The sequence below is a fragment of the Melanotaenia boesemani genome, chromosome 20, assembly GCF_017639745.1.
Source record: "Melanotaenia boesemani isolate fMelBoe1 chromosome 20, fMelBoe1.pri, whole genome shotgun sequence".
Taxonomy (NCBI): domain Eukaryota; kingdom Metazoa; phylum Chordata; class Actinopteri; order Atheriniformes; family Melanotaeniidae; genus Melanotaenia; species Melanotaenia boesemani.
This window is the reverse complement of record NC_055701.1, coordinates 11,122,682-11,150,678: the sequence shown is the minus strand read 5'-3', so window position 1 is coordinate 11,150,678 and position 27,997 is coordinate 11,122,682. Positions and strand designations below refer to the sequence as shown.

At 39.9% G+C, this 27,997-nt stretch overlaps 2 protein-coding genes across 3 annotated transcripts in view; one reads left to right on the top strand and one right to left on the bottom strand.

Annotated features, from left to right (window-relative positions):
• The window catches only part of LOC121631460 (formin-like), a 46,822-nt gene extending 23,273 nt beyond the window's left edge, over positions 1 to 23,549 (top strand). For both annotated transcript variants that reach the window (XM_041972378.1, XM_041972377.1), the window contains 12 exons: positions 3 to 90; positions 2,829 to 2,890; positions 3,040 to 3,128; positions 3,947 to 4,076; positions 4,176 to 4,322; positions 4,437 to 4,496; positions 4,599 to 4,719; positions 11,125 to 11,217; positions 15,111 to 15,162; positions 19,876 to 20,025; positions 21,211 to 21,292; positions 21,401 to 23,549. In XM_041972378.1, coding sequence (XP_041828312.1) covers positions 3 to 90; positions 2,829 to 2,890; positions 3,040 to 3,128; positions 3,947 to 4,076; positions 4,176 to 4,322; positions 4,437 to 4,496; positions 4,599 to 4,719; positions 11,125 to 11,217; positions 15,111 to 15,162; positions 19,876 to 20,025; positions 21,211 to 21,292; positions 21,401 to 21,445 — 1,119 coding nt within the window. In that variant the 3' untranslated portion in view covers positions 21,446 to 23,549. The remainder of the gene's footprint in view (positions 1 to 2; positions 91 to 2,828; positions 2,891 to 3,039; positions 3,129 to 3,946; positions 4,077 to 4,175; positions 4,323 to 4,436; positions 4,497 to 4,598; positions 4,720 to 11,124; positions 11,218 to 15,110; positions 15,163 to 19,875; positions 20,026 to 21,210; positions 21,293 to 21,400) is intronic.
• Positions 23,550 to 23,904: 355 nt separating this feature from the next.
• On the bottom strand, positions 23,905 to 26,198 carry grem1b (gremlin 1b). Its single transcript, XM_041972101.1, has 2 exons — positions 25,670 to 26,198; positions 23,905 to 25,267 (listed from the first exon to the last, which is right to left on the bottom strand). Exon 2 carries the CDS (start codon positions 25,264 to 25,266, stop codon positions 24,718 to 24,720), a length of 549 nt encoding a protein of 182 aa, XP_041828035.1. The 5' UTR covers position 25,267; positions 25,670 to 26,198; the 3' UTR covers positions 23,905 to 24,717.
• Between the last annotated feature and the right edge of the window lie 1,799 nt (positions 26,199 to 27,997).

The window sequence follows — 27,997 nt, the reverse complement described above, 5'->3', positions numbered from 1 at the left end:
AGATTATCAAGCTGCTGGATGGGAAGCGCTCACAGGCAGTCGGCATCCTCATTTCAAGTCTGCATCTGGAGATGAAGGACATTCAACAAGGTGAGCAATGTTCCCTCAGTCTGTTCAACATCTCTAGAAGTATGTGGACACTATGTCGTCTTCCTGTCTTTCAGGAAAGAAGCTCTGTTTCAGTTTCAACAGAAACAAACTAAATTTACTTTCCCATTTAACAATAAGCTGAGGATGACTCCTGATGAAATGCAGATGGACTTATTTTTAGCGATGAGATAGCGAACCTTGCAGCGGAGGATACATTCCTACCTCTTGACAGCAACTAATTTGTAACTTGAGACACTTCTTTTGGATTCATTTGTGACTCAAGTGGAGCTAGGATGATTTTTCCAGTTAGCACAACGGGAAAGAGAGTGCCTGGATTTGTCAAAACAAGAGATGGCAACACTGGGGTGAAAGCAACCCTTCTGTCAGACCTCCTGTGCTGGTTAAAATCAAATTGTGATCTCCTTCATTTAGAAAGCTGCACAGATTGATTGCATGCTTGGTTTGTCAGTGGAAAAATGTGTGTGTGTGGCTGCATGGGTGTGTAAACACATAGAATGTGTGTTGGGGACATCATAGATGGGCCAGGAATTAGTCCTGTCCTGGGACTGTGGCTGAGAATGCCTGCCGCCTGCTAGTCTGAGCATGCGGCCAGCAGATCTGTTTATTGTAGCCAGTGACGGTTTCCACAAGCCTAATGGGACTGACACCCCACTAATGATCTAAGCATGTACAAAACCACCTTCCACAGTTAGCAGACACTGTGCTACCACATAAAACTGCCTCAAACACCAGCCAAAAAGCACATACACCAGTGCAACCATCTTGTTTAGATTTTTTTCCTCTCCCCTCGGTGCCTTTCTCCCTGTTCCAGTGTCAGTTTGTAGAGGTTGTTTGGTAAAAAGGCCTGTTCCCACCCAGCGTGTGGCTGCCTCCTTTCTCTTTAATGGGAGGTGCATGTGAAATGGACAATTTGAATTTGACAATAAAGGACAGAACCCCTAAAAAGCACTTCTAAAGGCTGGCCTCGCCTGCTTGCCTCCTCTTTGTTGCCAAATTAAAAGGACATGGTACATGTAATGTAATTACAGCTATGAGGGAGGGAGGGAGAGGAAAGCAGGGGAAGGCAGCGCTCTGGTTAAAAGAGAGGGGGTCAAAAGCACCCATCGCAGTGACTGGGGGTGACCTACAGGGCCACCATCGTTCAAGGGTAAGGGGAGGCTCTCCCCCACACACCACCTCACCTCACCGCACGCACACAAACACACACACACACCACAGGAGTGAAAAGTGGAAGGAGAGGGTGTGAGGCCGTTGGCAGGCAGGCTTTGATCTGTCGGTGTGGAGAGATATCCGGCTCCCCTCAGATCAGAGTGCTCCTGTGCACACTGGGGCAGGCCCCCCTTTGGTGTGTGATTGACGGCTACATGGCTGAGGGACTGAATAATCCACTCTAATAAGATGTAGGAAATGGACCTCCAGCGTTTTCTCTGATCCAGACTCTAGGATCGCATTGACAGCTTCTCTGCTGCAGAACAGCTGCAAACCAGAATGGAAGTCATTGCATGATTGGAAAGACTGGGCGGTTGTTGCTGAAGTTGTTAATATTTGCGTATGTCATTGAAATTATTTTAAAAACCACCCTTTATTTAATTATGTAAATTGTTTGCTATTTAAAATACCCCACATTCTTCCATCGTAGATATTATTATTATTATTACTTTAACATTATTTTTGTGGAGCTTTGCACAACAACAGAGGAACTAGCCTGGAAGTCCAACCATAGATAATTCCCTAATAGAATATTTGGTTTGGTGTTTTCCATTCCAAACTTTTGGCTGCCAGATCAGCCAAAATTAAAGCTTAGATTCAAAATTAGTTGGAATTTAAGCCTATCCCAGTCCCACAGAGTCATCAGTCATCAGTTTTGTTGCGTTTTTAGCTTTTTGTTCCTGCTATGTGATGCATCTTAAAGATTCATCAGAAAGAATGTGGTGTGCAGCCATCCTTAACTGACACCAACCAGACAGCTGTCAGCTGATCCAGAAGCAGTGGAGCCATCCCACCCATCATGACGCCCTCCTCCCCCCTCCATCACTAAGGCATAAACCTGAAACACCTTAAAGACACTACACAGTTATCTTTTTGTGCCATTCTTTCCTGTCCTCTGTCCCTACGTTTACTTTTTGCAATTAAAACAAAGTCTTGCAAGACTCAGTTTGCAAAACCAGCATCTTCTCACCTTTTGCTGCCCCCCATCACTCACCAACCCACCCACCCCAACTTTATAATCATTAGTTGGTTGTTGGCTGTGGTGGTTCTAACTATGGGCTCAGAGGTTAAGCAGTTTCTGGCTTTCTTCTCTGAGCCATGCCAATTCGCTTGAGAGTTGAGGAGAGGATCTCCAGTTTTGGCTCAGTGTCAGCGGTCTCTGCACCAACAATGTAAAAAAGCTGATATTTTCGGTATATAATTCAGCTACATGTTTTCTAAAAATGCTTTTTTCATTTTGAAGGAGGTGTGGTGTAGTATGCAAGCAGCATCGAATAATCTTTTTTTGTAGCTTTAACGTTTTAAGATTTGTGAATATTTTTTTTTATCTCACGTACTAATTGTAGTATTATCTAACTTGTAACAAAATTTCAAGGCTATTAAAAGTTTATATCTGTCGCTGGGCTTGTTCATCACTGTCAACACTTAAAAGGCAACATGCTCGGGCCAAAATTTCCCCCATTTATAAGACTGCTCATAATGAATGTCTTTGCTGTTATCTTTACCAGCTGTTCTTAATGTGGACAACTCGGTGGTGGATTTGGAAACCATTGAGGCTTTGTATGAAAATGTAAGTAGCTGAGCCTGTAAAGTCATTCAATAAATGTAAAAATAGATTTTTTACATGCATAAAACATTCTTAATAGTTTTTTTCTTTAGTGCTTACAGTGTTTTTTACAGTGCACTATCTGTATTTATATTACATGTGTGTCCTCACAGAGGGCCACCAGTGATGAGTTAGACAGGATAATGGGACATTATCAGACCTCCAAGGAAGATGAAGTCAAACTGCTGGACAAACCTGAACAGTAAGATTATTTTTAACAACTCTTTTTTTTTTTTTTTTTTTTTTTAAAGTAGTTTTAATTATTGTGGGATATTCTTCTATATTAAATCATAGTAAGTTTGCCCATTCTTATGAAAAGTTTCAAGTTTAAATATTGATTTTGTATTAATAACTGTGTAAAAATGCATTTAACCTGCTTGTAATAGTAATAACTTAAAACTTGTTTTTTTAGGGGGTGGGGTTATGTATTTTGCAACTTGTGTGCAAACTTATGTATCATCAGGCATTGCTTCAGTAGTTCAGTAGTTCCTGTTGGGGTTAAGTAGTCCAGGGCAGTTAACGAGGTTTGGACCCAGCGGTGCCGCTCTGCCTGGCCTTCCTATTTCCATGTTTGACCAGAGCTGTCACTATAGCTGCCTGAGTCATCCTTACTCAGTGTCTACCTCCATCAGCACAGCCTAATCACACAGGATGTTACTGCTCCGCTCCCCTCCGACACGGCACTGTTTACATAAGTCGTCCCGCATCAGGCCAGAGCTACCTTTGATCAGTCTCTGTGCACCGCTTGCTGCTTTCCCTCCACCCGACCCCGTGGACCTTTCAAACCCAGCCGAGCAGCGCCGCTCATGACTATCAGCTGCCTGCCTGCCTGTGAACAGCAACATTGACTCAGCCAGCCTGTGTGGGGAAGCTGGGCCTGCCAAGGCCCCAAAATACTTCTTCCTGTTAGACATTTTGTTTAATTCTGTCATAACACATCACACCCCATTCCTCCTCTATTCCCCCCCTCTCTTCTTCCTCCTCTTCTCTCTCCTCCTCCTCCCTTTTCTTGTTTTCCAGGTTTCTCTATGAGCTCTCCCAGATTCCTGACTTTGCAGGCCGAGCCCACTGCATCATCTTCCAGTCAGTATTCCTGGAGACCATCTCCTCTATACGTCGTAAGGTGGAAATTATCTCCAATGTCTGCAAAGTAAGGACAGCATGTCAACAAACACACTTTCAGATGTGTCATTAAGAAACATAAAGGGCTACTTTCCCAAAAAAATGTTTACTTGTGTTTCTGTATTAGGGTCTGCTAGAGTGTAAGAGCTTGCAGGATGTGATGGGTCTTGTTCTGGCCTTTGGGAACTACATGAATGGAGGGAACAGGACCCGAGGTCAGGCCGATGGCTTCGGGCTGGAGATCCTCCCGAAGCTGAAGGATGTGAAAAGCAGGGTAGACACTACTTACTTAAAAGCTTATCACAGTGTCCTTACCTTCTACTGAGTATTACCATAATGGGGTCAGACATTCACTTTGATCTTGATTGTCTATTATTTTCTTCTTCAGGACAATCGAATCAACCTGGTGGATTATGTGGTTTTATACTACCTGCGTAATTTTGACAAGGTAAGTCAAATCACTTACATCAAAACTAAAACAAAGGTTTTCCTCTAATAAACATAGTTAAACATCTAAATCATCACCTTCATGAACACTGTTTGTTTTCAGCATGCTGGTACAGAAAAGAGTGTGTTTCCGCTGCCAGAGCCTCAAGACTTCTTCCAGGCTGCTCAGGTCAAGTTTGATGACCTCACCAAGGACATCAGAAAACTGAAGAGAGATCTAACTGGTAAGATATGCTTTGTTATATCACAATATAATATTCACTGTGCATGTTGAGGCTTAAATATAGCACCACCTTGAATTAGGTCTTAGGTCGTTGTTGTTAAACTGACAATCAGTCATCATAACTGTATACATTACCATCTTTCACCAGAGCAGTTTGAATATAAATGCACTTCTTATGGACTCTTCCTGCCCCTGCTCAGATATATTTGTGCGTGCATTGAGGACCTTGGAAGGCCTGAGGCCCTCTTTTCCCAATTTTCAGATAATATATCTTGACTGCCATGCCATCATGACACCAAAGCATCCTCATGTTTTTGACTCTAGAGCATTTTTGTAAAGCTCCAAAGAGCAACAATATTCCATTTCAGCAAAGAAGCATTGCACCAACTGTTGGCAGATAAATAAACAAATCCGCTTTTGATGTTCTGTGCTTGTTACATTCTGGTCATTGAGCAACTCAGCAACCCAACTAGGCAGCCAGTTAGTCTTGGCCAGGGCCAAGCGGAGGTTAAAGGCGATGCCCCCCTGTCCTCTGGTGTCTGTGGTTATTTAAATCAAGCAATAATATGGCATATGAAAGCAATTAGATATGCTCCACATTGCTGTTAAAGCCCTCTCTTCTTTGACCTGAGGGAAAAATACAAAGAGTCTACTAAAGTACCCAGACTCACCTCAAGCTGTCACTCATTTATTAGGAAAAATGGAAGACCTGAAGACAATAAATGCAACATAAGGGCCCTTGTATTTGATCTCTGCTGCAGCTTAGTCTGGCACAGTAGTCCTCCGGGGTATTAGCATCACAGGGCAGGCATTGGATTCTGGATGTTTGGTGAGCTCCACCTATGACTCCCACCATTTTTATCCTCTCCAGCCGCCAGGAATAAATATTTATGCCTGGCTATTATAAACCAGCCTAAAGAACCCAACTGCTCTTAATTATAAAGCTAACACAGATCATTTCCATCCACAACATGAACGCTGTCTGACACTGAGAAGGTAACACGAATCACACTTTGGTTTACATGCACCGTTTGACTATGCCGAATGCAGCAGCTTGCCCCTCACCTGATCCTGAGGTGGCGACTGCAGTGATCTGCAGTGTCCTGCCCTCCAGACTTGGGTCAGAGGTCAGGAGACTTGACGCTAACAGTGAGGAATTTATTTCTCTTAGCATAATCTCCTCCTTCATATTGCTGCCGATGAGTTTCCAACTGTGCATCACATATAAATCTCAGTCAGCACAAGTGTCTGAGCATTAGTTATGACTTTCTTTTCCTCGCTAGTCATTGGTGATCCTCAGTGACGGGTTGCCGTCCGCTTGGCTGCCCTCTTCTTCACTGACTTGTGCAGAAACATGATCCTCTTTTGATGGGGCTTCCTGTTTGGGGAGTGGGTGATGACCTCTCTCTGGGCTCCACTCAGGGGAGAGGGATGAGTGAGAGGCCACGAAGACCTACTGTAGGATTCTGAGCCATCATTGAGACAAATGTCTTACATTTACTTTTATGCTACTATTAATGTGCATGTTCAGCTGTCTTAGTACTAAATATTACCTTTATCACTGAAATTCTGTTTACCTTGGGCTTCCTCACAAGAGGCTACTAATTCATCTGTAAGTTGCCTTTTTAAATTGCCACTTTCAGACCAGTGACTACATACAAAAAGATTTCTTTAGCTGCCACATAATTGGTCTAGACAGAAAGGCAGGGATGCAACCAAATGAAATAGGATCAAATAAAAAGAAACAGTCAGAGCTCATTTGCTGCTCAGGGGAGTTTAGTGTTTCACAGAAGGCCTGGCCCAGGTTAGGCATTCATCACTGTGGCAAATCAGACAGTGTCCTGATTTTAAATGGCCTTTAATGTCAGGTTCAGGCAGGGCCTTTAGCCTGAGGTCTGTTTTATGATAGAGGCTCCGCTGAGATCACTGTGTGTGAAACCAGCACGCAGAGGTACTGTCACCTCTCATCTGACTAAACATGATCATTAAAAAAAAAATAGGGATAGTTTTGGTAGTTTTGTAACTTATTCATGGCTAAATGATTATGCTAAAACCAAAAAGAGTGCTCTTTAATATAAAATGAATATAAATATTTCTTTAAATGTATTTAAATATGGTTAAAAGTGAGCTGCTTTACTGAAAATATCTTAAATGATGAGTTAGAATGACAAATGTAGATGAACAGAGGCTTCTATTATGAGGAAAGTTCTTTCTGTTAAGGCTCTTTGGATGCATATTTAAGCTAAGGTTAATGTCTCACCTCGTATTTTGAGTCCTGGTTGGAGCCTTTACCTGTCAGTGCTGCGCTCTCCAGCAAAAATGTGAGGGAAGAGTTGTAGTTCGGTGGATGCGGGTTGATTTATGTGAGATGAAAAGGGGAGAGAAGGTCTTACCTTTTCCCTGCTGAAGCATTCTTTTGGCTGGCCTTGCTCAGAGGCTGTAGTATTTTTCATTAGAAAGGAGAGCTGGAGACCTGACAGTCTGCTGGAACTGAAGATAACCGGAGATCAGTGAGATTCACTTTCCAGGTATAAATAACTAAAATACTCCAGGGCAGGAGGCCTGCACTGGTTTAACCTCTGAAGGAAAGTTAATTTAGAGAGCGTCATTGTCCATTTCTGCATTTTTAAAACGAAATACAACCGTATTGAGAGAATGATTACATTAGTTGGAGCTGCTGTTTGTGCTGGCGCCTGATCTTTCAATATCAATGCACAGCAACAAGAAACATGTGTTATATGTGTTTGTTGTTTGTTTGCTGTTGTTTATTTAATCATTCTGTTTTTATGCTTTATCATGATCCTTTATTTCAAAGGTGGGGGGTTGGTGGGATGTTATTGCCACATTTCAGGGTTAGAAACATTCATTAACCAGCTGGAGTGAAGATGTTGTGGTGTTCCACAGAATCTCCATCCACTGTTAACAATTTTCTTTAAGTCCATGCATTATAATCATGCATTGTCTTGCCGTGCTGAGTAGCTGCAGTGGGGGCTTTTGCTTCCTTCATGCAAACTTATATATCTTACATTTTGACATCAGAGGCATTTGGTTATATTTACAAACCACACAGTGTCAGTCCTGGAGCAGAAGTTAGTCTTTTTCTTTTAAAGACCTCTGTTGATGTGTTACCTTATGATACAACAGCTAGTTGACTTGCATCCTCTCAGATGAGACTGATTCAGCAGTGTTCCCTTTGAGATGCTTGTTTGAAGGTGTTGGTTGAGGGCCTGAAGGCATCAGCTCGGGTTGGCTCCATTTATCCTGTCAGTGCTGCTTTCAGGAAAAAAATTTGAATTGAACAAAATCAATACAACAAACCAGGCGCATCTGGAAGCTTGTTTAGTTAACGACTTAGAATCAAGCACAAAACCACAACTTTCACTAAGTTAATGGATTTCATTCATGTACTGATGCAGACTACATTAGCACCCCAGTTGCAAAGCAGGTGAGGAAATGTTTTTCCCTCTGTAGTGTCGATGGGCGGGCTCTAAACATCGGAGCCGTGGCCCCTGTCAATATCCTGACTGTCTGTGATGGTAAACTTGTCCCCTGCAGCCTCATAAGTGGACAGAGAGCCTGATAGGGCCCCCCGTGTAACAAGCAGGAAAAAGTTACCACGCTTGGTTTAATGTTGGAAAGTAGAATAGTCTTCTGTTTTCTGCAGGGTCTCTACTTCACAAGTTACATACATACACACACACACACACTCTCACACATACACACACGTATATATATATATATATATATACAAACAAATCATATATATGAACTTGTGATTACATTTTTTAATATTTTCTTCTCAATGCCTTATAAATGAAAAACTAATTAATTTTTTTTTAATTTATCAAAGCTACAGCAATTTCTTTTTTCTTTTTCCTTATTCTGCTGTTTTTATCCCTTATTTAAGGCTATTTGTTAGTTTATATCATAAACTTATTGCTCTGTTATCACAAAATTTATTTAAAAACAAACAAAACAAGAACAAAAATCTTCAAATGAGGGCCATAATATCAGAGTTTTTCTGACAAGCCCGTTGATGTCTTTGATGTACTTTCAGGAGAATCCTCCTAGTGAATACACTTTTCCAAAAATATTATCAATTCAACACTCTGTCTCCAACTCTTTTAGTCTTTATTCTTTACAGCTGTTGTGTTTTTGTGGGCTTCCTCCTTGTGGCTTTTGCTGTCTGGACCACATTTGGAAGTAAGCCGCCTTTAAATTGTAGACTTGGTGTTTTGAACACTGTTTTAATGGGTCCCTTCGAGTTGTGGGGGGGGGGCTCTGGTAAGGAAACATGGTTTATCCAAACAGAACAATATGATTGTCATGTTTATATTGTCACTGATTTCTCCTTTTTTGTTTTGGTAACTGCTGGCTTGCACTATATATAAGAAGTGTCTTGGCATCCAGACTCTCAGGCTGTACGTAATTACTTCTCAGTTATGATCCTCACATGTCGTGTTTCCCCCTTAATTTATCGAGTCATCCTATCAATAAAAAATGTAATACCCTGAGTGTACTGTGTTGCAGGTGCAACATCTTCGCATGCAAACATCTAAAAGCAGCAACACACCAACGTGAGACAGCGGGCAGACCTGTTAATGCTCTTGTTCTGTTGCAGAACTATTTAGTAATGCAGTCATAAGCAAGTTAAGGTATTTATTGCAGCCATTAATGACTTACAGGTTGAAGGATTGTGCCAAGGTTCTTTCACCAGGCGCCTGTGTGTGTAGTAACCCAGGCTTACAGTTAAGAGGAAATGGGAAAGGTTCGGCTGGAACGCACTCAGTCACGGCTGTTTCCTCTGAGTTTGTGTGAGCTGGATCATTTGGCACGACAACGAAAAACCATCCACAAACCACAAACACATCTGCCGCACTAACATGCCCAGAGAGAACTTGGGGTGGAGTACAGTGCAATCAGAGCGGTGCTGACTGGATACACACCGTGGTGCGGGATGTTTTTAATTAGATTTTTGCAAAGTTCTCGATGAAGACATGAGAAACTGCAACATATTAAATAGCATGTAAAATATATATAAACCATGTAGTAACATGTTAAATTAATGAGTCAAGGGGAAAAAATTAAACTTTGTTGTTTAAAAATTAAATAAAAATGCTTATGATATAGTAAAAAAAAATGTTTTTTAACATTTTGTTAAAAGCAGATTTTATTTTTTAGTGTTTTTGTGTTTTATCTGTATCACAATATAAAATAAGGAAGTTTTTTTTTTTTGAGAAAAATACTAAATTTATTGACAGTCCTTTAAATGAATTCATTTTTAACCCAGTATGACTTTTATCTTCTATACTTTCTGTTCATCTCTTTCTTCCTGTATTAAAGGTGCAGTTTGCAAAACATTCTTTTAAAAATAATACGAACAAAGTAAATTGATAAACAGAATATATAGAAAAATAAGCTACACTGTTCATTATGCTGCGCAAATATCTACAAAATGAACATCCTCAAATCTCCAGAAATTTTCTCTTCTATTTTCTCTTCTCTCTCATTTAAGGACAAGTAGTCACTGGTAATAAATCAAATTAATTGTGAAAAGAAGTAGATGTAAGTTTTGGTTTAAAAACTTTGTGAATTAAGAAGTAAATTAGGTTTGTTTCTATGAACTTAATTTGAATGATTAACCAATAATCTAGTTTATGTATGCTGTTTTTTTTTTTTTATCTTGGGTTTTTTCTTTGTTTTTGGTGAGAAGGACATGAAAAGTCTAAAACCTAAACAAACTTTGAAGGGAAAGTATTTATTGAGGGAAAAAGAAATATGTTGTTATGTTGGGCCCACTGTTATGAACCCTGCTCCTGAGGACGTTGCATCATTCTACATGTGTACATTAAGAAGAAAAACTGCTGTTTCATTACAGTAAAGCAGTACTACTTCTATTGTGAATGATGGATGGGAAGATAAAGCAAACCTCACACCACATCAGATATGTGTCGAAATGCAATGCACCCATGATGACCCTTGTAAGCATAAGAACGCTGATGGCAGGAATTTTCCTTTCTGTTGGAAAAGTGTTGACATCTGTCAGCAAAAATCCCATCAAAGGCCAAAATTTTGTCTTTCTCAATATTGTCATTTCCATTCTGCTGCAGTACTTAGATGAATCTTCTGGTTCCCAGATCCATTTTCTTGCCACATTTCCACAGATATGGCATACAACATCCAAGTGCTGAAGGCCTGATACCAGCGGCAAGTCATGATCATGTCATTTCTCTGCTGATAAACAGCTCTTTAGTATCTCAAGGCCTTCTAATAGAAACAATAGCAAGCTCTTACACTATACCATTTTATGTATATTGCACCTTTAAATTCTTAATTCTCCCTGTCTCTACCTGTTTGGTTATTAACTGTCTTCCTTTAATCCTTTTTTTTTTCTTGTTTTGACCAGCTTGTGAGAAAGATGTGCAGAAAGTGTGCACAAACTCATCAGAAGACCACCTGCAGCCTTTTAAAGAGAAGATGGACACGTTCATATCTGCTGGTAAGTCAGTGTGAGTTCTTCTTGTTTTAACAACAGTCATCCCCATTGAAACATTTCTCGTTATTTGTTCTTCAATATGCAGTTTTGCTCTTTTAGTTCCATTGTATAGGAGGCCGCTCAGTGATCTGATAACTTGTGAAATTCATTGGAAGCAAATAAAAAATACCAGCACTTTTACAGAGAAACACCTATTATCAGTTGGTCTTGCAAAGCCAAAACAGCAGATGACTGCCAAAAACAAAACAAAGCAAATAACGAGTGACATTAGTGCTCAAATTCAGAGCATTAAATCACAGATGTTGCCTCATGCTGCCAAAACAGCAATAGGGGCCTGTCACCTTGTTTAAATAAATTTGTGTAATTTCTGGCTCTCCTTTACTGATTCCCAGAATTAAATAATTTCTACCACTGAGAACATTGGAGGAATGTCACTCAAGATAAGTAATAAGGTGTTTAAATCTCTCCTGCTCCCTCCAAATCATGCACAATGACACTCTTGCATCCTCGCCGTCAGGTAGTGATAATAGATGTTTGCCTTCGGTCGTGCTCATAAGCCAGCCTGTCTCATGTGACATTGTTAAGAAAATTCTTAGCTTCTTCAAAGATGAAACATTCATTTGGACAGAGGATTTATGGCCAAGGAAGTGGTCATGAAACTGAGCATACAGGGGTAGAAAGACCCTGTTTTCACCCAGATGCACGGCATGGGACCTTTATAAAAGAGGGAGTTATAATTATGGTTTTCTGCTATGTCAGACAGTCAGCTGGCTGCTGGAGAAGCTGTCTCCCAATGCATGTGTGTGTTTTTGTTCTTGCTGAGAGAGGGCGTCTCAGTGTGCTGTAAGACAGCATGAGGACAGGAGTACACAGGCCTGTAGAAGGGATCACATTGCACCTAACATGGTTCTCGTGTACTCTGAGCTTCCATAAAGCTGGCAGGACATCTCTGGCTGCGGCCTTGCAAAGCCCGGCTGGCCTCAGTGCATCACTCCTGGGGACCACCGTGACGGGAGGAGAGCTTCTCTGAAACATTCTGATCATCTTGCTGTATGTCCCCTTTCTGACCCCCTTTCTGCTCCTGATACAATCTTCCTTTTGTAGGTTTTGACACTTAACATTAATTTATAGCTTCATGAGCTTGTTTACATCTACAATTGAAGCTTTGGGGTGATCAGAAGCCTTGAAATGAACCCAAAAAGAAAAACAGAGTACCACTATATTTGATATAGTTTGACTTCATTACTCCAGTTAAGCAGGACGTGAGCAGCCTACAATGTGGGATAAAACATAAAAATATGTTTTCTTCATATTGCTATGAATTATAGCACATTTTTTTTTATAAAAATGGGACTTGTGTTGCCCATTAGACGCCCATGTGCTGCTCTGTGTCTGTTTCACTGAAGGGTTACAATCCTTTGCATTTAGGTTAATGTCATTAAAGCATCTGCGGTTGCCAAAGTGACTTCCATCCATATCTGCTGCTGCCACATCAGTAGACCTGAGACCTGTACTGTAAAGCGAGGTTTTTAGCTCAGTGAGCTGATGTGTGGTTTAACCCTAGATTTTTAATCACACTGGTGGTTCACCATGTAACTGATGTTTAAAGCCAACGTTGCTGCAGAGCAGGTTGTGTTTGGAATGAAGGATCTTCTGTTCTTTTGGAAAGCTGGAGGCTTTTTGCATGCACAATTTGAAAGTCTCTTCTCTATTATGCCTCTCTTAACAGTTGGATATATTAAAATATCAGGATTGTTAAAATAACTGGGATTTCAGATGAGAAAAGCTAAAAAAAATGTTTGATTTTACACTCCCAGTGCATTGTTAAAAGCTGTTTTTATGTATTCCTCGAGGTTTTAGTCCTGCTCTGGGAGGGTGTTATATGTAATCGGCATTTGCAATGATTTCTTGACTTCATTAGGCATAAACAAAGCAACAGGATACAGATCAAAGAGCAGCTGAGGCTGTTAAACTCTGACTCATCACTGATGAGTGAACTTTTCACTCAGGTAAATCAGGCAGATTGCCCACAGATGTATGTGTCACACACACGATTTTACATATCGAAGCGAACATGTAAGAAACAGTGCAGAGGCTTGCTTAAGTGGAATTTTTCCTCAAATGAAGACTAAACTGTGTGCTGAGAGCTTTGTCTCAGCGGGTCCTGCAGGTGAACCTAAACGCCCTGCAGTCTGCCTCTTCCACTTGCCTGTGTGATCTCTCCCAGATCTAAATCCAGGGATTCATCCTCCTGTAAGGCTGTTCCTGCTCCTCGTCTGAGCTGAGTCCTAACTCTCTTATATGTGATTTCTTATAAATATGTTACTCTATGTAACATATTTTACTCTGATTATTTATGATTTATGGAATGTGTTATGTCTTCTTTATATCGTTTCTTCTCTCTTTTGAGACAAAATATTCTCTAAACTCCCAGATTATGCCATCATTTTTATTTATATATCTAATATTCCCATTATTATGTATCCTTTTTAATAAGACTCACTATTTAAAACATCTGGGGGCACTCTGACTGGCATATTTTTCTTGTTAAACGAACACCATGACTAATTGAAAAACAATTTCTGCTTTTAATCTTAGCTTGTGTAGGTGTCATTTCACTGGCTGACCATGGAAATACTTGTGCATCATCACATCCTTGCACTTTCTTTGTCAGCAAGGAACCAAACTTCCACTTGTTAAGATGACTGTGAGTTACGTAGACGAGTCAGAATGTGCCGATAATAACGATCTGTGGAAGCTGTTTTTGATGAAGCCTTTGAGACCCATGTGTGTTCAAATGGAAGTGGGTAAGGAGATGAAGAAGGATGTTTTATAGAAATTTTCATCATCCTTCTTAGACTGCTCTTCATTTGTCTATTATCTGGCTGCTGGGTCCTTTTCAGTTTGGAAAAGTGTGTCAGAGTTTTAAAGCCCTAATTTATTGTCGCTCTCAGCATGCACGTCTCATAACTTTCTAGTTAGCGACTAGCGGTTTCATGTTTAAACATGGAGCGGAGGAACAGAAACTTCACACGTCCCCTCTATGGGCCGCTCTCTTTCTCTCAGTCTCTTGGCTCCTGTGCCACCTCTGCACAGTCGCACCAGAGGGGTACCTCAGGCGCCAGCCTGACCCCCACTAAGACTAACGCCATTGGTCACGGCCCCTCTCCTCTTCCCCCTCCTCCTTTTATTCCAGACATGACCCCCCCATTCATTAGGTTTACCCAACAACATGTAAAAAAAAGAAGTAGAAGTAAAATGGGTTGATCGCAGGCTTTAGCTCACCTTCTCCCAAAAGACCCCCAAACCTGCCTTTGAACAATTTTTGGAGACTTCCCCCTCTTAAATCTTCAAGTAGGAAAGGTCCCCCATCATTGTAAAAAGGATGAATCTGGAAAAATGCAATAAATCTGAGATCACAGGCACTCTCTGGCCCTAGATAAATTCTTGCACCTCGGCCTGGCCCGCCGCACACATCTGCCTTGCATTTAGACACTTTTACATGGCAGGAGTCCACGGGAGCCTCCAGTTCCCAAGCCTCTCTGTTTTAGCTACAACACGCACATGCATGTCAACACACACACACAGAGCTCCACAAACAGTCCACCACTCCCCGCCCCCGAACCAAGGTATCACTTGCTCACACTTTAGAGCGTCAACACATAGAAGCATGTCAAGCTTTACAATGTGCTTAACAGTCACACGAGAAACATGCTCACTGTATCAGTGACATCTCAACCCTGAGCTCTTCTTCTTCGCCCTTTCACTGATAACTCCGAGGATGGCAAATGAGCACAGCGCCCTCCTCTGGAGTCAGTAGAAATGTTTGTCTGTGTAAATGCAGGCCTCATAATGTGCCACACAATTAATCTAAATCTTTTCTTTCTGTGTTGCAGCTCAAAAGGAGCATTCTGCTGAAGAGGACCAGCTCAACACAGCTCAGAAAAGGTAGGAAACCAACTAAAACAAGCACAATCTGAGAGCCGAGGGTTGAAAACATGACGGTTCTACTACGTAATTTAGCACATAGCTGCTATCAGATAACATAAATGTTTGCTGTTTATGTAAACAATATTTGCAGCAGTTGATAACATTTCCAGAAAGATAAAGGGGCTTCTTAGTATTTATCTGCTTTGGTGAAAAAGTCAGCCTTACTGAGCAGGTATGGGATGATTTATATTTCACATTTCAGCATTAATACACCTGTGCTAACTTGGGAGCTTTTCCAAATTCACAGTAAAGGCAAATAAACATGCCCTCTGCTCAACAGAAACAGCCGTGAGCTTCCACATACACATAGAAACCCTGAACATCCTCCTCTGCACTTCCTATCTTATCTGCTGTGTTTTGTGCAGAAGATTCCCAAGAGTCTTCTGAGAGGCATCTTGATTTATAGGCGCAAGACACACTGGCAGCCACTGATCTCACCATCCGAGCAAAATCATCTCTGGAACGTTTAATATTGGAAAAAGATGGTGGAGCAGAAAAACAAGGCAAACTGATTATTTTTGCCCTGTTTGGATTGGGAGCTGACTTGTTTGCTTCACATTGTAACGTTCCAGCTTCTAAAATAAATCATGAGCGTACATAAAGATGAGGGTGAAAGACACCGGACACAAGAAAATGGAACCTATAAACAATTAGAAAGCTGATTGCTTTGGACAACATCATAACTCAGCCAGCGGCTCCGGACTGCTCTGCTTCATGTTGCTGTTTTAGAGCCAAGAGAATCTCTGATGGACGGCTGCAGCACTTATTCTCTTAGTCCCATCCTCATCATCAGGTGATATTTCTATCCACTAAACCACACCAAAAATGTGAGTGTGTGTTTGCACCCTCTTGTGCATGAGTGACACCGTTGTAATGATGGTGTTGAACTTGGAGGGAAAGATTGATCAAAAGGGTCCCGCAGCTGACGGCACCTTTTCCTTTAATGAAGTTTTCCTTTAATATCACCTAAGATGGGGCAGGCCGACTGGCGCTAGGTATAGCGAGAGGGAGGCGGGGGTCTCACCCTCTCTCGCAGGTTCCCACAGAGCCACCTCGTAAAAGTGACACAGTGTTGATGAATATGGGCGTCAGCGGGCTCTCCGGGCCCTGGGTGGGCTCTCACATCTGTGCTGGATGAGGGATCGTCACACAAACAGAGGCAGCAGCAAAATTATTGGTAAAAGAAATGGACGATGCATCCTTTGTGCTTCCAAATACTTCAACCTGTTTGTCCAAAACACTGAGTACTGGAAGTCGGCATGAGCCAGGATACGAACAGGAATTAGGACAAAGTGTCAAATGCCTGATATGTTTTTAAATCTTGGCAGGAAGAAAAATTCATCATTTTAGGGCAACAGTTAGTTATTTGATTTATTATTCCAATATACACTACCATTCCTGTTAAATCAAGTAGGTAAATGTGTCCAAACTTTTGATTGGCAGTGTATATTTTGATAATTAGAAAATGGGACAAACTAGAGAAAAATATTCCTTAAATTTTTAGGGACAAATTATATCATTGGATTTAATGGACTAACAGTAAATTATACCAAAAATGTTACATTTAATAAAGTTATATTAATTCAAATTAATATAATAATAAAAATAAAAATAAAAAATGTAAACCAATAATTCTTCATGAAAACAATTTTAGAATTATTTTGTTCGTTCAGTTATTTAAAAAAATGATCTTTAATATCAAGAACTTGAACTAAATAGCTGGTTCGATTTAAAGTTTAATTGGCTTCACTACTTAATGACATTTTTATATTTGAGACATTTATTTTTTAAATAACAAAAAGAAAGATGACTGAGATTTTTTTGTTCAACTACACATCCGGCAGGTGTCTAAAATAATAATAATAATGATCATTTAGAATTATTTGGGAAAAATAAACTGTTTGTTCTTTCACTATTAAGCTTCCAACATGTTTACACATGAAAAAAATAAACTTGGAGTCTTTTAGCTGTTTCATATTATTCTTTAGTTATTTATTATTATAATTATCATCATTAATATGTAACAGCACACTTTTTCTTTTTTACCTAAACTTAATCTACACATCTTTTTTTTTTAAAGGTTGGGAAACTCTAACATGTTGATATAAATTGATTTAAATGATTCATAAATTCAAATCCTGTATTTAAATCCTCAATTTAAAATCGCAGAAAGACAATGTGACAAAGTCTTCATTGTTATAAAATATGATGTTGAATTTCAAGGCAGCGAAACATTTAAAAGATTTTGGACTACAGCAGAAACATTTTTTTAAATATTCAAAAGTAAAGATGAGAAATGAGAAGAAGTTTTAAAGGTTCCCGAATGTAAAATTTTATGGGGGGAGGGGATTTCTTTATCTAATGTTTATAAAATCAGTAAAAAATGCGGAGTTTGAAAAACTATTGATGTAAGACACTAAATCAGTGGTGAAACGTTTTCTCCTTCTCGCTTTGCAGCAATAAAACCAGAAATAAATTCAAAAGGAACGTCAGGAACTTAAAATAATTTAACACAGTTCATCACTGCATCCTTAACTTCAAGTTTAAACTTTATAATTAAAAGATGAAACCATGCAAACATGATCAAGAAAATCTTCTACCTTTCCTCAGGAAATTTTATTTTCCTCAGGAAATTTTATTTTTAGTTGAAAACAAACATGAATTTAATAAATATGGAAATAAATAAATATAATTATAGATATTTCTTTTGGACTCTGTTCTGTATTTAAGATTTTTTTGTATTATTTTTATTTCATATAACATCCAGGCTGATAGCTAATATCTATCCAATATTGCTTCAATGTGGTTGGTGCATAAAAACTTTTTCATTTCAAAAACAAAAATTAAGAAATCTTTTGTATGAAATAACAAAAATTCTAACAAAACAGCTTTAGTATATTTTCAACTTAATTATAAAGCATTGGCGTAATGAGAAATACATTTATGCTCAACTCCTTATCTGTGTGATCATTACTTGGCCTTTTCCACAACATGAGGTTTAATTTATCTGCTTCGTGTTTGGTCTCCTTCGAGGATTTTTTGGTTCTGTCCACAATTCTGTCTCATTAAGTTTACTTCTCCGCCATCATGCTCAATTTCATCTGGCCCAAGTGCTGCCTCTACAGTCACTCCATAGATATGGTTTTGTTGGTTCAAGTGTGTGTATTATTCCACTTGAACATGAGATGATGAAAATGGCCTCTGATTTGTGCCTCTGCTGAATCCGCCAACAACATGCAGTTTACTTCTGTAATCTTTTTACTGGGAAAACAAAGGAATGCAGAGTTGCCTGTCCAAATATTCTTCTGATTCTCACGGCTATTCATGGTTTTGTAATGGGTCTTTTTTTTTTATAGCTGTCAGTGAGGAATGCTGGCTGTGGGTGCTGCAGTAAACCCTCTCACGGCAATGGCATCATAGCATAGATTGTAGAGGTCTAGGTGTTTCTGTGCATGTGTGTGTGCCAATGCGTTTGTGTTTTTTTTTTTTTTTTTTTTTTTTTTTTTTTTTTTTTTTTTTACATCTGTTTCGAGTGCAGCTTTTATGTATGCTTGTTTCACGTGTTCAGGAGGCTACAAGGAAAAGCTAGTCATTTGATTTGTGCAAGCTTTGACATGATGACCCAGGGTCAGAGGAGGAGCTGATGGAGAAAAGTCCCCGTTGGTCATGTCAGACCAGGCCAGCTGTAGCCAGACTACCTGTGACGGCACGTCTGTTTGGTCAATCTAAACATCTCAGAGCCTTGTTCTTCTAACTCCTGTAGCACGCACAATGATCTACAACGCTCTCCTGTTTTTGAGCATCCAAGCAAAAATTACGTATCTCTGGGAAATAGAAAGCAGGCTCATGCAGAAATTCCTCTTTGTTTTTTGTGTAAGCTGGCCATCTGGGCAGTTTTTCCCTCTATGTAAACTTGTCTTACATTAGTGTTGCAAAAAGCCACCTACCATCTGGAGGTCAGAGTCTACCTGGGTGTCAATGGGACAGAGAGCATCCCTTGAATCATGGCCCCCTTTTATTAACCCTCTGACAGGCACAGCTAGAAAAGGTCTTTCATGTTTGGGTTAGCAAAGGGAATCTAAAGCAGCAGGCTGCTTTTCATGCCTTCTGTGTGCTGCTGAGAGCCTCATGAAGAGTTCAGATTTGGTTACAATTGAATTAGCCAAGGAGCTGGCTTACAACAGTGCTACAGAGGATCTGTTTATGAACATGGGTCAGATTTGTGTGTGCACGCCAGTCTCATCGCTGTTTGTCTGCCAGTGAAAAGGTCCCTGGAGCTGTGAGTTGTACAGTGTGTGTTTGAGAGGGAGATAATGTGCCTGTTCTTGGCCCTCTCCATCTCCTCTGGCAGTCTCCACCCTGCAGGCTGTGGAGGTCAATGTGATAATGGAGCCGCCGCTACTGGCTCTCCCCTGTGGCCCAGCGGGGTGGATGCTCTCCTTCCAGCTCTCTTTCTCGTCTCTTACTCTGACTACATCCATCAATTTCTATGGCCTTGTGTCTGAATTTTAATGTGTTCGCCCTGAATTCTTCTGTGTTTCTTGGACGTGCATGCCTTAATTTACCTTGTACCTCTTGTTTGAAACGTTGAGCAGCTCACCAAATTGGAATTTTATCCCCATATGAGATTATTTACAATTATTTGAGCTTCTGCTGTGTTTCCTCTTTCAGTTTCCAGGACATGGTGGGCTACTTTGGTATAAAGCCAAAGCCTGGGGAGAAAGAAGTGACTCCAAATTATGTCTTTATGCTCTGGTACGAATTCTGCAACGACTTCAAGAACACCTGGATACGACAAAGCAAGAACATCTCCAAGGAGAGGTGAGATTGATTCTTGAAGCACTGTGCCATTAATTTCTCTGTCATGAAGATTTAGTTTACTTGCCGGGAGGAGCTAGTATCACTGGCTTATCTCAAATTCTTGAGACAGAAAAAAGACAAATATATTTTCATATTGAGGAACGAAGGATTCAGTACTCTGCTGTGAAGAATTTGATAGTTCTTCCAAATACTTCAATTGCTAGAGCGTTGCTTTAAGGGTCATGTTTTCAGGGCGTCATGTTCAGATTGTTTAAAGTAAAGCTAAACCAAACAGTCTCAAACTACATTTCTTGTCTGTTAGTTTTTAATAGGTGTATAATACCTCTGAACATCATGTCAAATTAGCACTGAGTGTCCAAAGGTGATGCTCGGATGCTGTGTTAAAACAAAGAGGGAGGTCTTAAAAAAGGAGGCTGATGGAAGTAGTAAAGGCCTTGGTCCTGTTTTTGGAGGACTGGGAGCTAAATTTATGATCTCTTCTGTGATCTGAGGCATCATGTTGGGCGGGGAGGGGGATTCCAACAAGGGACTGTAGACCCTCCTGCTGGCTGCTTGGCTTTACTGGCAAGCGGACAGGGGCCTGTGGCTGTCAAGAAGGGGCTGATGAACGATATAATGATGCCATAGAAAAATTGAACTTGAGGCTCTTGAAGTGAAGCACCGTCTCTGTTCAATCAGACTTTTGAGCTGTAGCTTTACATATCTTTTATGGCCCTCATTGCACACTGAAGATGGATTTTGTGACTTAGTGTGGGATTTTGCACAATTCCCTCCTCTCTAAACTTTGACATGAAGACTTTCACTGCCCTGCAGTGGATCCATGTGCTCGCTTTTAATTGTAATGGTGTCTCACTTTGTTCACAGCTGATTGTGCTTATGTACAATTAACTTGATTTTAAATACTGTTTGCACACTCATAAAATCCAAGTGTTTTTTTAAAGGCCGCCTCATTATCTCATCAACCCACTATCATTCTCTTCTGCTTCTCACTAAAAAGGCTTTCACTGACCGCAAACTCCAGAGAGGATGCCTGTGCGTGTGTGTGTGTGTGTGTGTGTGTGTGTGTGTGTGTGGAAGGGGAAGGTCCACAGTATCTCTCTCCATCTGCTTCGTTTTTAGTGTATAATTTTATATTTAAATGTTCTGCTAATATGAAATCCTTGTGGATATTTTTTTTCCCTGCAGGTTGAAGGAAGCTCAAGAAAACATTAAGAAAATCACAGCAGAGAAGAGAGTCGAAACCAAGAAGATCAATGCCAACAGTTTGGTAAGAAGTTTTCTCTATTCTGCAAAGGAATGGAATGTCCTGAAAACTGATTTATCATGTCAGCACTGAAATCAATACACTGAATCTTTATGTGGTTGTTGCCAACAGAAAGAGAGGCTGCGGCAGAAGGAAGCCAGCGTGTCCTCCAGCTGAGCGAAATGACAAATGGCAGAGCAGACTAAGAAATGAGGAGCTGCAGTGATAAATAAAAAAGTGTGCAAGCCCCGTTCCTACTGCGCTTACCACCTGCCTCACAATAACACAATAAAACCTCACTGGACATACTCCAGTGTCTATCCTACTAACAACAACCCCCCTCCCCTACACTGCTCCACCTCCATGTTAAGGCTTTTCTGTACAACCCCTGCAGCGAGGATGCATGGCTGACACAGCCGAAGTGATGGGAGTCTTAAAGGCCAAAGGTTGACCTCATTCATCCAGCATGGTGTGACCTCAGAGTGCCCAGCTTGTGAGAGGTCTCCGGGGTTCAGTGGGATTCTCAGCAGTCCCACAATCTTCCTGCTGGATGTTAAAAAAAACTGAGAATGATTGCTTGATTTTTTTATTTTTATTTTTTTTCTGAATTCAATCTTACAACATACGATATGTTCTAAAAACGATCGGAAATACTCAAAGTGTTCAACTGCTGGGGTTGTTGTAGGAACAGATATGCTTCCTGGCGATGTCTGCTGAGAGGAAAATCCCTGTTGACAAAACAGATCTCTCTCTTAAAGCAGGAAGTTAGCAGTTCCCAGTGTCCTTTGCTGTGGTGAACAGCTTTTCATTCACCGTGTCATTAAGAGTCTTGTAAATATGACATGTTGAAGGGTCGGCAGGGACTGGGCAGTTTTATAGAATATGATAAAGGACCTATACTCTACTCCAAGTGCAGATAAAGATATGTTGAGTATGAATTGCTGTACATGAGTTGTGGGTGTGAGTATGTAGAAGTTTTGCTGTGTTGTGTGTTGCTCTGCACCAGACTGACCTCTCCTGGGTGACGGCCAGAGGAGAACAGAAGCTGGCAGTAAGTCTGACGTAGAACTTCAGCCCCCCTCACATACATAAACTTGGATTTAAAATCACTCTAAGAACACAGCAGCTTGTAGCTTATGGCTTTTTAAAGGAAGAAATAGTAGAAGTTGAGCTGTCATCACATTGCTTCCAGCACAGTTTTGAGCACTTTCCTGCTTGCAGTAGCTGTATGTTGTAGCACGCTATAAACCGCACTCCTCAGTCTGCTAAGCGCGTGTATTTTTTTTAACTATCTTGCACTTTTTGCACCTCTTTTCCTATGCAAGAATAAGGGTAATTAGCTATAAAATGTATAAACTGTACTGCTTCATGACAAAATCAAATTAGATTTTTTTTATTTTTAAGACTGCGTATTATTAAAGTTATGCTTTGTCACCATGCTCCAAGGTCATTGAGAAAAAAGTCTATTTATGTAAAGATAGAGGTATTTTATGCCAAAAACATTAGCTTCGTTCCTTTTTTTTTAAGCTTTGAGTTGTGGGTGAATTGACAGAGAAGACTATATTTTCACATGGACGTCTCTTGTATGTTGTATAAATTTGCTGTGGAGATTTGAGTATTTTGCATAAAGTGAAAAGAGCTGCCCTTTCTGCTTAGTTTATGGAGCGATCAGGGTTGTGTTTTAGGGTAATGAGATTTAAGATTGCCACCTCAAGCCATGTGAGTTTTAATACCTCAGACTTCCATTATGAGATTCTCCATTAAACTGCACCTTCAATTATTTTTTTAACCCTACAAAGTCTTTCATGGATGCCATTTATTTTGTATAAGAATTAAAAAAAATTAACTGTTATATTTTCCTGTAAATGGGGGCTGATGAACAAAAAGGAAGCTGTTCAGAAAGAACTATTTTGTAGCCTCTCTTGTGTGTGTTAGTTCATGTAACTCTTATTAGCTCTCACATAGGTGCTCTGTAATTTTATGAAATTGTTTTAAATTTCAAGAGTAAACTGGATGCCTGATAAGTCATTTGGATAAAAGATGTGTTAGACCAGTTTTCCTCAATCTTTCTGCTGTCAATACTTCCATTAGGCTTGAATTGTGTAAACCTAATATTTATGTGAAAAGTTGAGTCATCAAAAGGGTTTGATCTGTTCATAAAGCTGCTGGGCAGTTCAATAAACCGTGAGTCAGAGTGAAGCCCCACAGCCGAGACTTGTTTCTGGACATTTAAACTTGTTCTTGGAAATCTGCTGAAATAAAGTCATTAGTTATAACTGGAGGAATTTTGCCATTGTTTTAACAGAACTGAGTTTCATAAGGGTGTGAAAGGGAATGAGATTCAATAAATCTGATTTGTTGTATCACAAAAATGCAAATAGTCATTAGTATAATGCTTTAAGGCAGAAATTTAGGAAAATTTTTCCCACCTAACTTTGTTTTTTTAGAAAAGCATTTGATTTGATATCTGGACAGCTCTTAATTGAGGATTTACATCTGTGGTATTCAGCCAAAAAAAAAAAAAAGAACAATGGCTAAGCCAGAAATCAACACAAAAAGTCAAGATATCATATAAAGAAATAAAAGAACAGCTGTGGTCACAAAACTGAGTGATGTAAAAATTTCAAATGACTCAATAAAATGTTGCTTCCACACATAGTAATAGGTCATCTCACAGTTTAATACATTTTTTTCTACACAATTAGTTACAAATAATATGCACAATATTCCAACATTATTTTATTACGTTTTCACGGATAATTTAATCAAGGGAATAAACAAACCGGTTAGATCAAAGATGGCTTTACATTTCACAACTATTTAATCTCCAGACTAAACCAACACTGTACATTGTCCCTATGAACTAATGAGTCTATTTTCTCTACAAACTATTGAAGCAGGCTCCCAACTTAAGCAAAAAAAAAATAAAAAAATAAAAAAAAAAAGACGCTTCGAAATTCACAGAAATCAATTAGGTTAACCTTGAAAGATTCTTGAAGTATCGAAATAAAAATCACATTTTTCATTTACAAATATTCATTCATCAAATTCCACACAGTGGAAACATTCATCCAGTTCTACAAACATATGCATAAAATACAGGTTTGGACAGAAACATTTCCCCGTCACAACGACTGTTTGGAGCAGAAAAATCGAACCGGGTTTATTTACAGTCTTTTCTCTTTGCATCTATCTGGGGAGCATGAGGAAGCCGTGCGTAAAACGTGCCCATTTCAAGTCAGCGTTTCCGTGCAGTGATGTTTGTTTTGAAACTTGTGAGGTGTAAAATGCTGCGTGTCCATTTTTGTTCACGCGTTGTGCAAGAAGAGAATCGTGCGCCTTTTCTTTCTTTTTTTTATGTGGCGCACATCTCCAAATGGAGACAGGCATGTGTTCTCAGAACACTTTACCAACAATTCTGTCCTCGCACACGTATCGTTGCTGCTTGGTTAGTCCAGGTCTATAGAAATGCAGCGGCACTGTTTGACGCGTTGGATGCGTTTCTTCTTGGTGGGTGGCTGCTGGTCCGGACAGTTCAAAGTGAAAGTCATGGTGGTAAAACGTTTCGGTTTACAAAAAGAACATGACTGGAAGGCACCCTCCTCCCTGCGAATATGCCTGGGAATGTAGAAGGAATTGCACTGTCCGTAACAAAAGCGATTGATGATGGTGCGGCTGACGCAGCCCTCCTCGTGGATTGTCTGTTTGAGGGGCTGCGTCTTGCACCAGTCCCGTTTCAAATACTGGCGCTCCGTCACATGTAAAGCTTCCTGGCTGGACTCCAGCACCTCGTCGGCCGGTGAGGACGACCCCGGTCTCTGGCGTGACCCAGAGCCCGCCTGCGAAGGCTGCGGTTGCTGCTCCGATTCGTTTGGGTTGCTTTTGTCAGGATGAGGAATGGCCCCTTGTGAACCTCGGTTTCTTTTTGAATCCACGGGAGAGGACAGCAGCCCAATGATGAAAACCATACTGCAGAAAATACGCGTCGAGATGGCCATTCTTTGGAAAAAGAGATGACAAAAAAATTAATCCCCCTAAATATTTCAACTGCGTAAACGTCACGCACAGCTACTAAAGCTTTTGCGCAGCGTAAAAACGCACGGATAGAACATTTTCTTTCTTTGAAACCTCCTGAAAGTTATATAATGAAAATTATTTTAACGACTTAGTGTTGTTAAAATATTATATTTCAAACATTTTATCAATTTAAACAGGACAACAGACTGAACCAAACAAAACATAAACTTGATCTTCACTAAGTTATCAGTGTGTCCACACACGCACACCAGGAGATGACTAACATGCAGTTTTGCGCTTTTTGTAAAGCATCACATGGTTTAAATGTAAGTGGTAGAAGATGATAAAGATGGAGTCAAAGAAGAATCACCTAAATTCGCTCACCTGCACAAATCTGCCCTGCTATACGACGATGTTGTCCTGTCAGTCCTCTACGGCACCTTTTGGAGGTGATGGGTACCTACGGCAGTCGACTGTACACTGGTGGGTCTGTGGATGCGTGGGAGACTAAGCGCTCCATAGACAGGAGCCAGGGAGTTTAATACAAATTGCTTCAGCGCCGAACTGTCTCCCTTTTAAATGTCTGCCAGCTGAGATGTGCACAACAGTTATTGGCTAAGCACGATGTAAAGAAAATCAAGACAATCCGCCCCCTCAACACTTCCTTGAACCCACCTCATGAAGGCAGACAACCGAGAAACAGCCAGGACAGTCAGGCAGGGAGGAAGAAGAGGGGAGGAGGGGTAAGAGGAGCTGAAGGCGAGCAAGCCCGAAGTTTATACGCACGTGGAAAAAGTGAAAGTTATTTTCTTTTCTGAAGATAATAAAACTCAAAATCGTACATTATGGCTGAAAGAGATTTATGCCACTAGAACAAAATGTGAACGCCGCTCATCACATTGGAGCACACAAGTGAATCCAGACAGAAGACATTTCCTGGAATTGATTTTGTTAAAAAATCCCAAACTGAGGCTCATCTTAAAAAAATGTGATATTGGATTACATACAAGCTAGATCTGAGGGGGAAGGCTAATTTAGATTATTTCTTGCAGGGGCAGTTGATTTAGGAACCCGGAAAAAGTTATTATTTTAAGGTAGGTACTGTCGTATCATGTTACACCATTTCTTCATCATGCAACTGTGTTAATCTCAGTTTATTATCTTTATCTTTTTTTATTAGCTCTATAATCGACTGCTATGTTGATAATTAATCAGTTCTAAAAACAACAAAAAAGTTCAAGTTAAGGACAACCAGGCTGAGAAACAACATCTGACGTTTCATTGTGGTTTTGAGTGTTTTCATTCTCTATTGTACAAAGCCAAGTTATGAATATTAATTTAGAAAAACTGATTTTGAGTCACACCTTTCCATTGGTTAATTGTTCAGCGGCCTTTGTGAGTTCAATAACTTCGGCTTATTTGAAACCAGCTGAAGGATTCTTTTTACAATATGGCAAACTAAACAATCTCTTCAACTGCTTTAAAAGCTGTATATACAAAAACTTTAGTAATCAGGTTACTACAAATAACAGTCAAAAATGCCACCTCCCGCCATAAATCCATTCATAAGTTTCAGTGGTTTCAACCATTTTAACGCGAGATTCTGCGAGATTTCAACCTAAAACGTTATATGAGAAACGCTGATGCACAATAGTCCTTAAAATATCTAGTGAGTTAGATAAATTTATCACAGGCCTAATAGACGTTAAAACATTTTATTTTCTACTGTTTGCCTCTGATTTTTTTAATTTACAAATAACAGACGTTTTATAATAGTCTCTCCAAACAGATGCAAACAAATATGTTGAAAGACTTAAAGGAAACAGTGACGTATTTCTCAAAAGGTAATAAAAATATGTAGGAAGTCATCTCGGCTTCAGGCTGACAGAAATAATTGCTGACCCTGTTAGAGTATAAACTGGACCCTGATTAAAATCACATTCCAGTGTGCTGCTGTAAGCAGCAGCTGTAGGACGCCCCCTTGTGGCGTTACTAAGAACCAGTCTTTTTTTGTTCAAACAAAATGAAAACGGTCAATTTTAAACTACATGGTTTATTTTTATTTGTATGAAGCGATTCAGAAGGACAAATGTTTCACTCGCTTAAAGTTCTGAAATGAACAGACTACAACAGATAATCGATTTAAACACTGAGCTTTTTGACATTTTTACCCAATAAAAAAAGTTTAAATGTGCATTTATTATTTCCTTCTTCATACTTATGGCAGTAATAAAATATTTAGTCATAAAAAAGCTAAAATTTTCACTCACATCGTTATGTTTTTGGGCCCAAACATAAACTTCACAATTAGCTGTAAAATTCATAAATAAAGAGGCATGGCACTCGATCACAATATTTTGTCGTATAACTAATCACATTTTACCCAACATGTAACCAAGTCCAGTCCTCTAGACCTCTCCAATACGCCTGAATCAAATGGCTCAATTCCCTCATCCACATGTCATTCAGCTCTGCAGGGGCCAGGTAAGGAGTCATTCATTTGATTCAGGTGTGTTGGGGAAGGGTTGCATCTAAAAGTTGCAGGATAGCAGATCTTGAGGACTGGACCTGGGCACTCCTGTTATAGACTGATGCATAATTTTTTAACTTAACATATTTATCTCCCAATAAGAACCGAAAATAACAACAAACTACATCTCTATCTTGGGAAGAAAAAGAAGAAGAAGAAAAAAAAAAGAAATAAGATGAAGA

What these genes read in the sequence shown, in the direction of transcription:
- grem1b (XM_041972101.1), bottom strand. Translation starts at nt 25,266, where the DNA reads ATGGCCATCTCGACGCGTATTTTCTGCAGTATGGTTTTCATCATTGGG.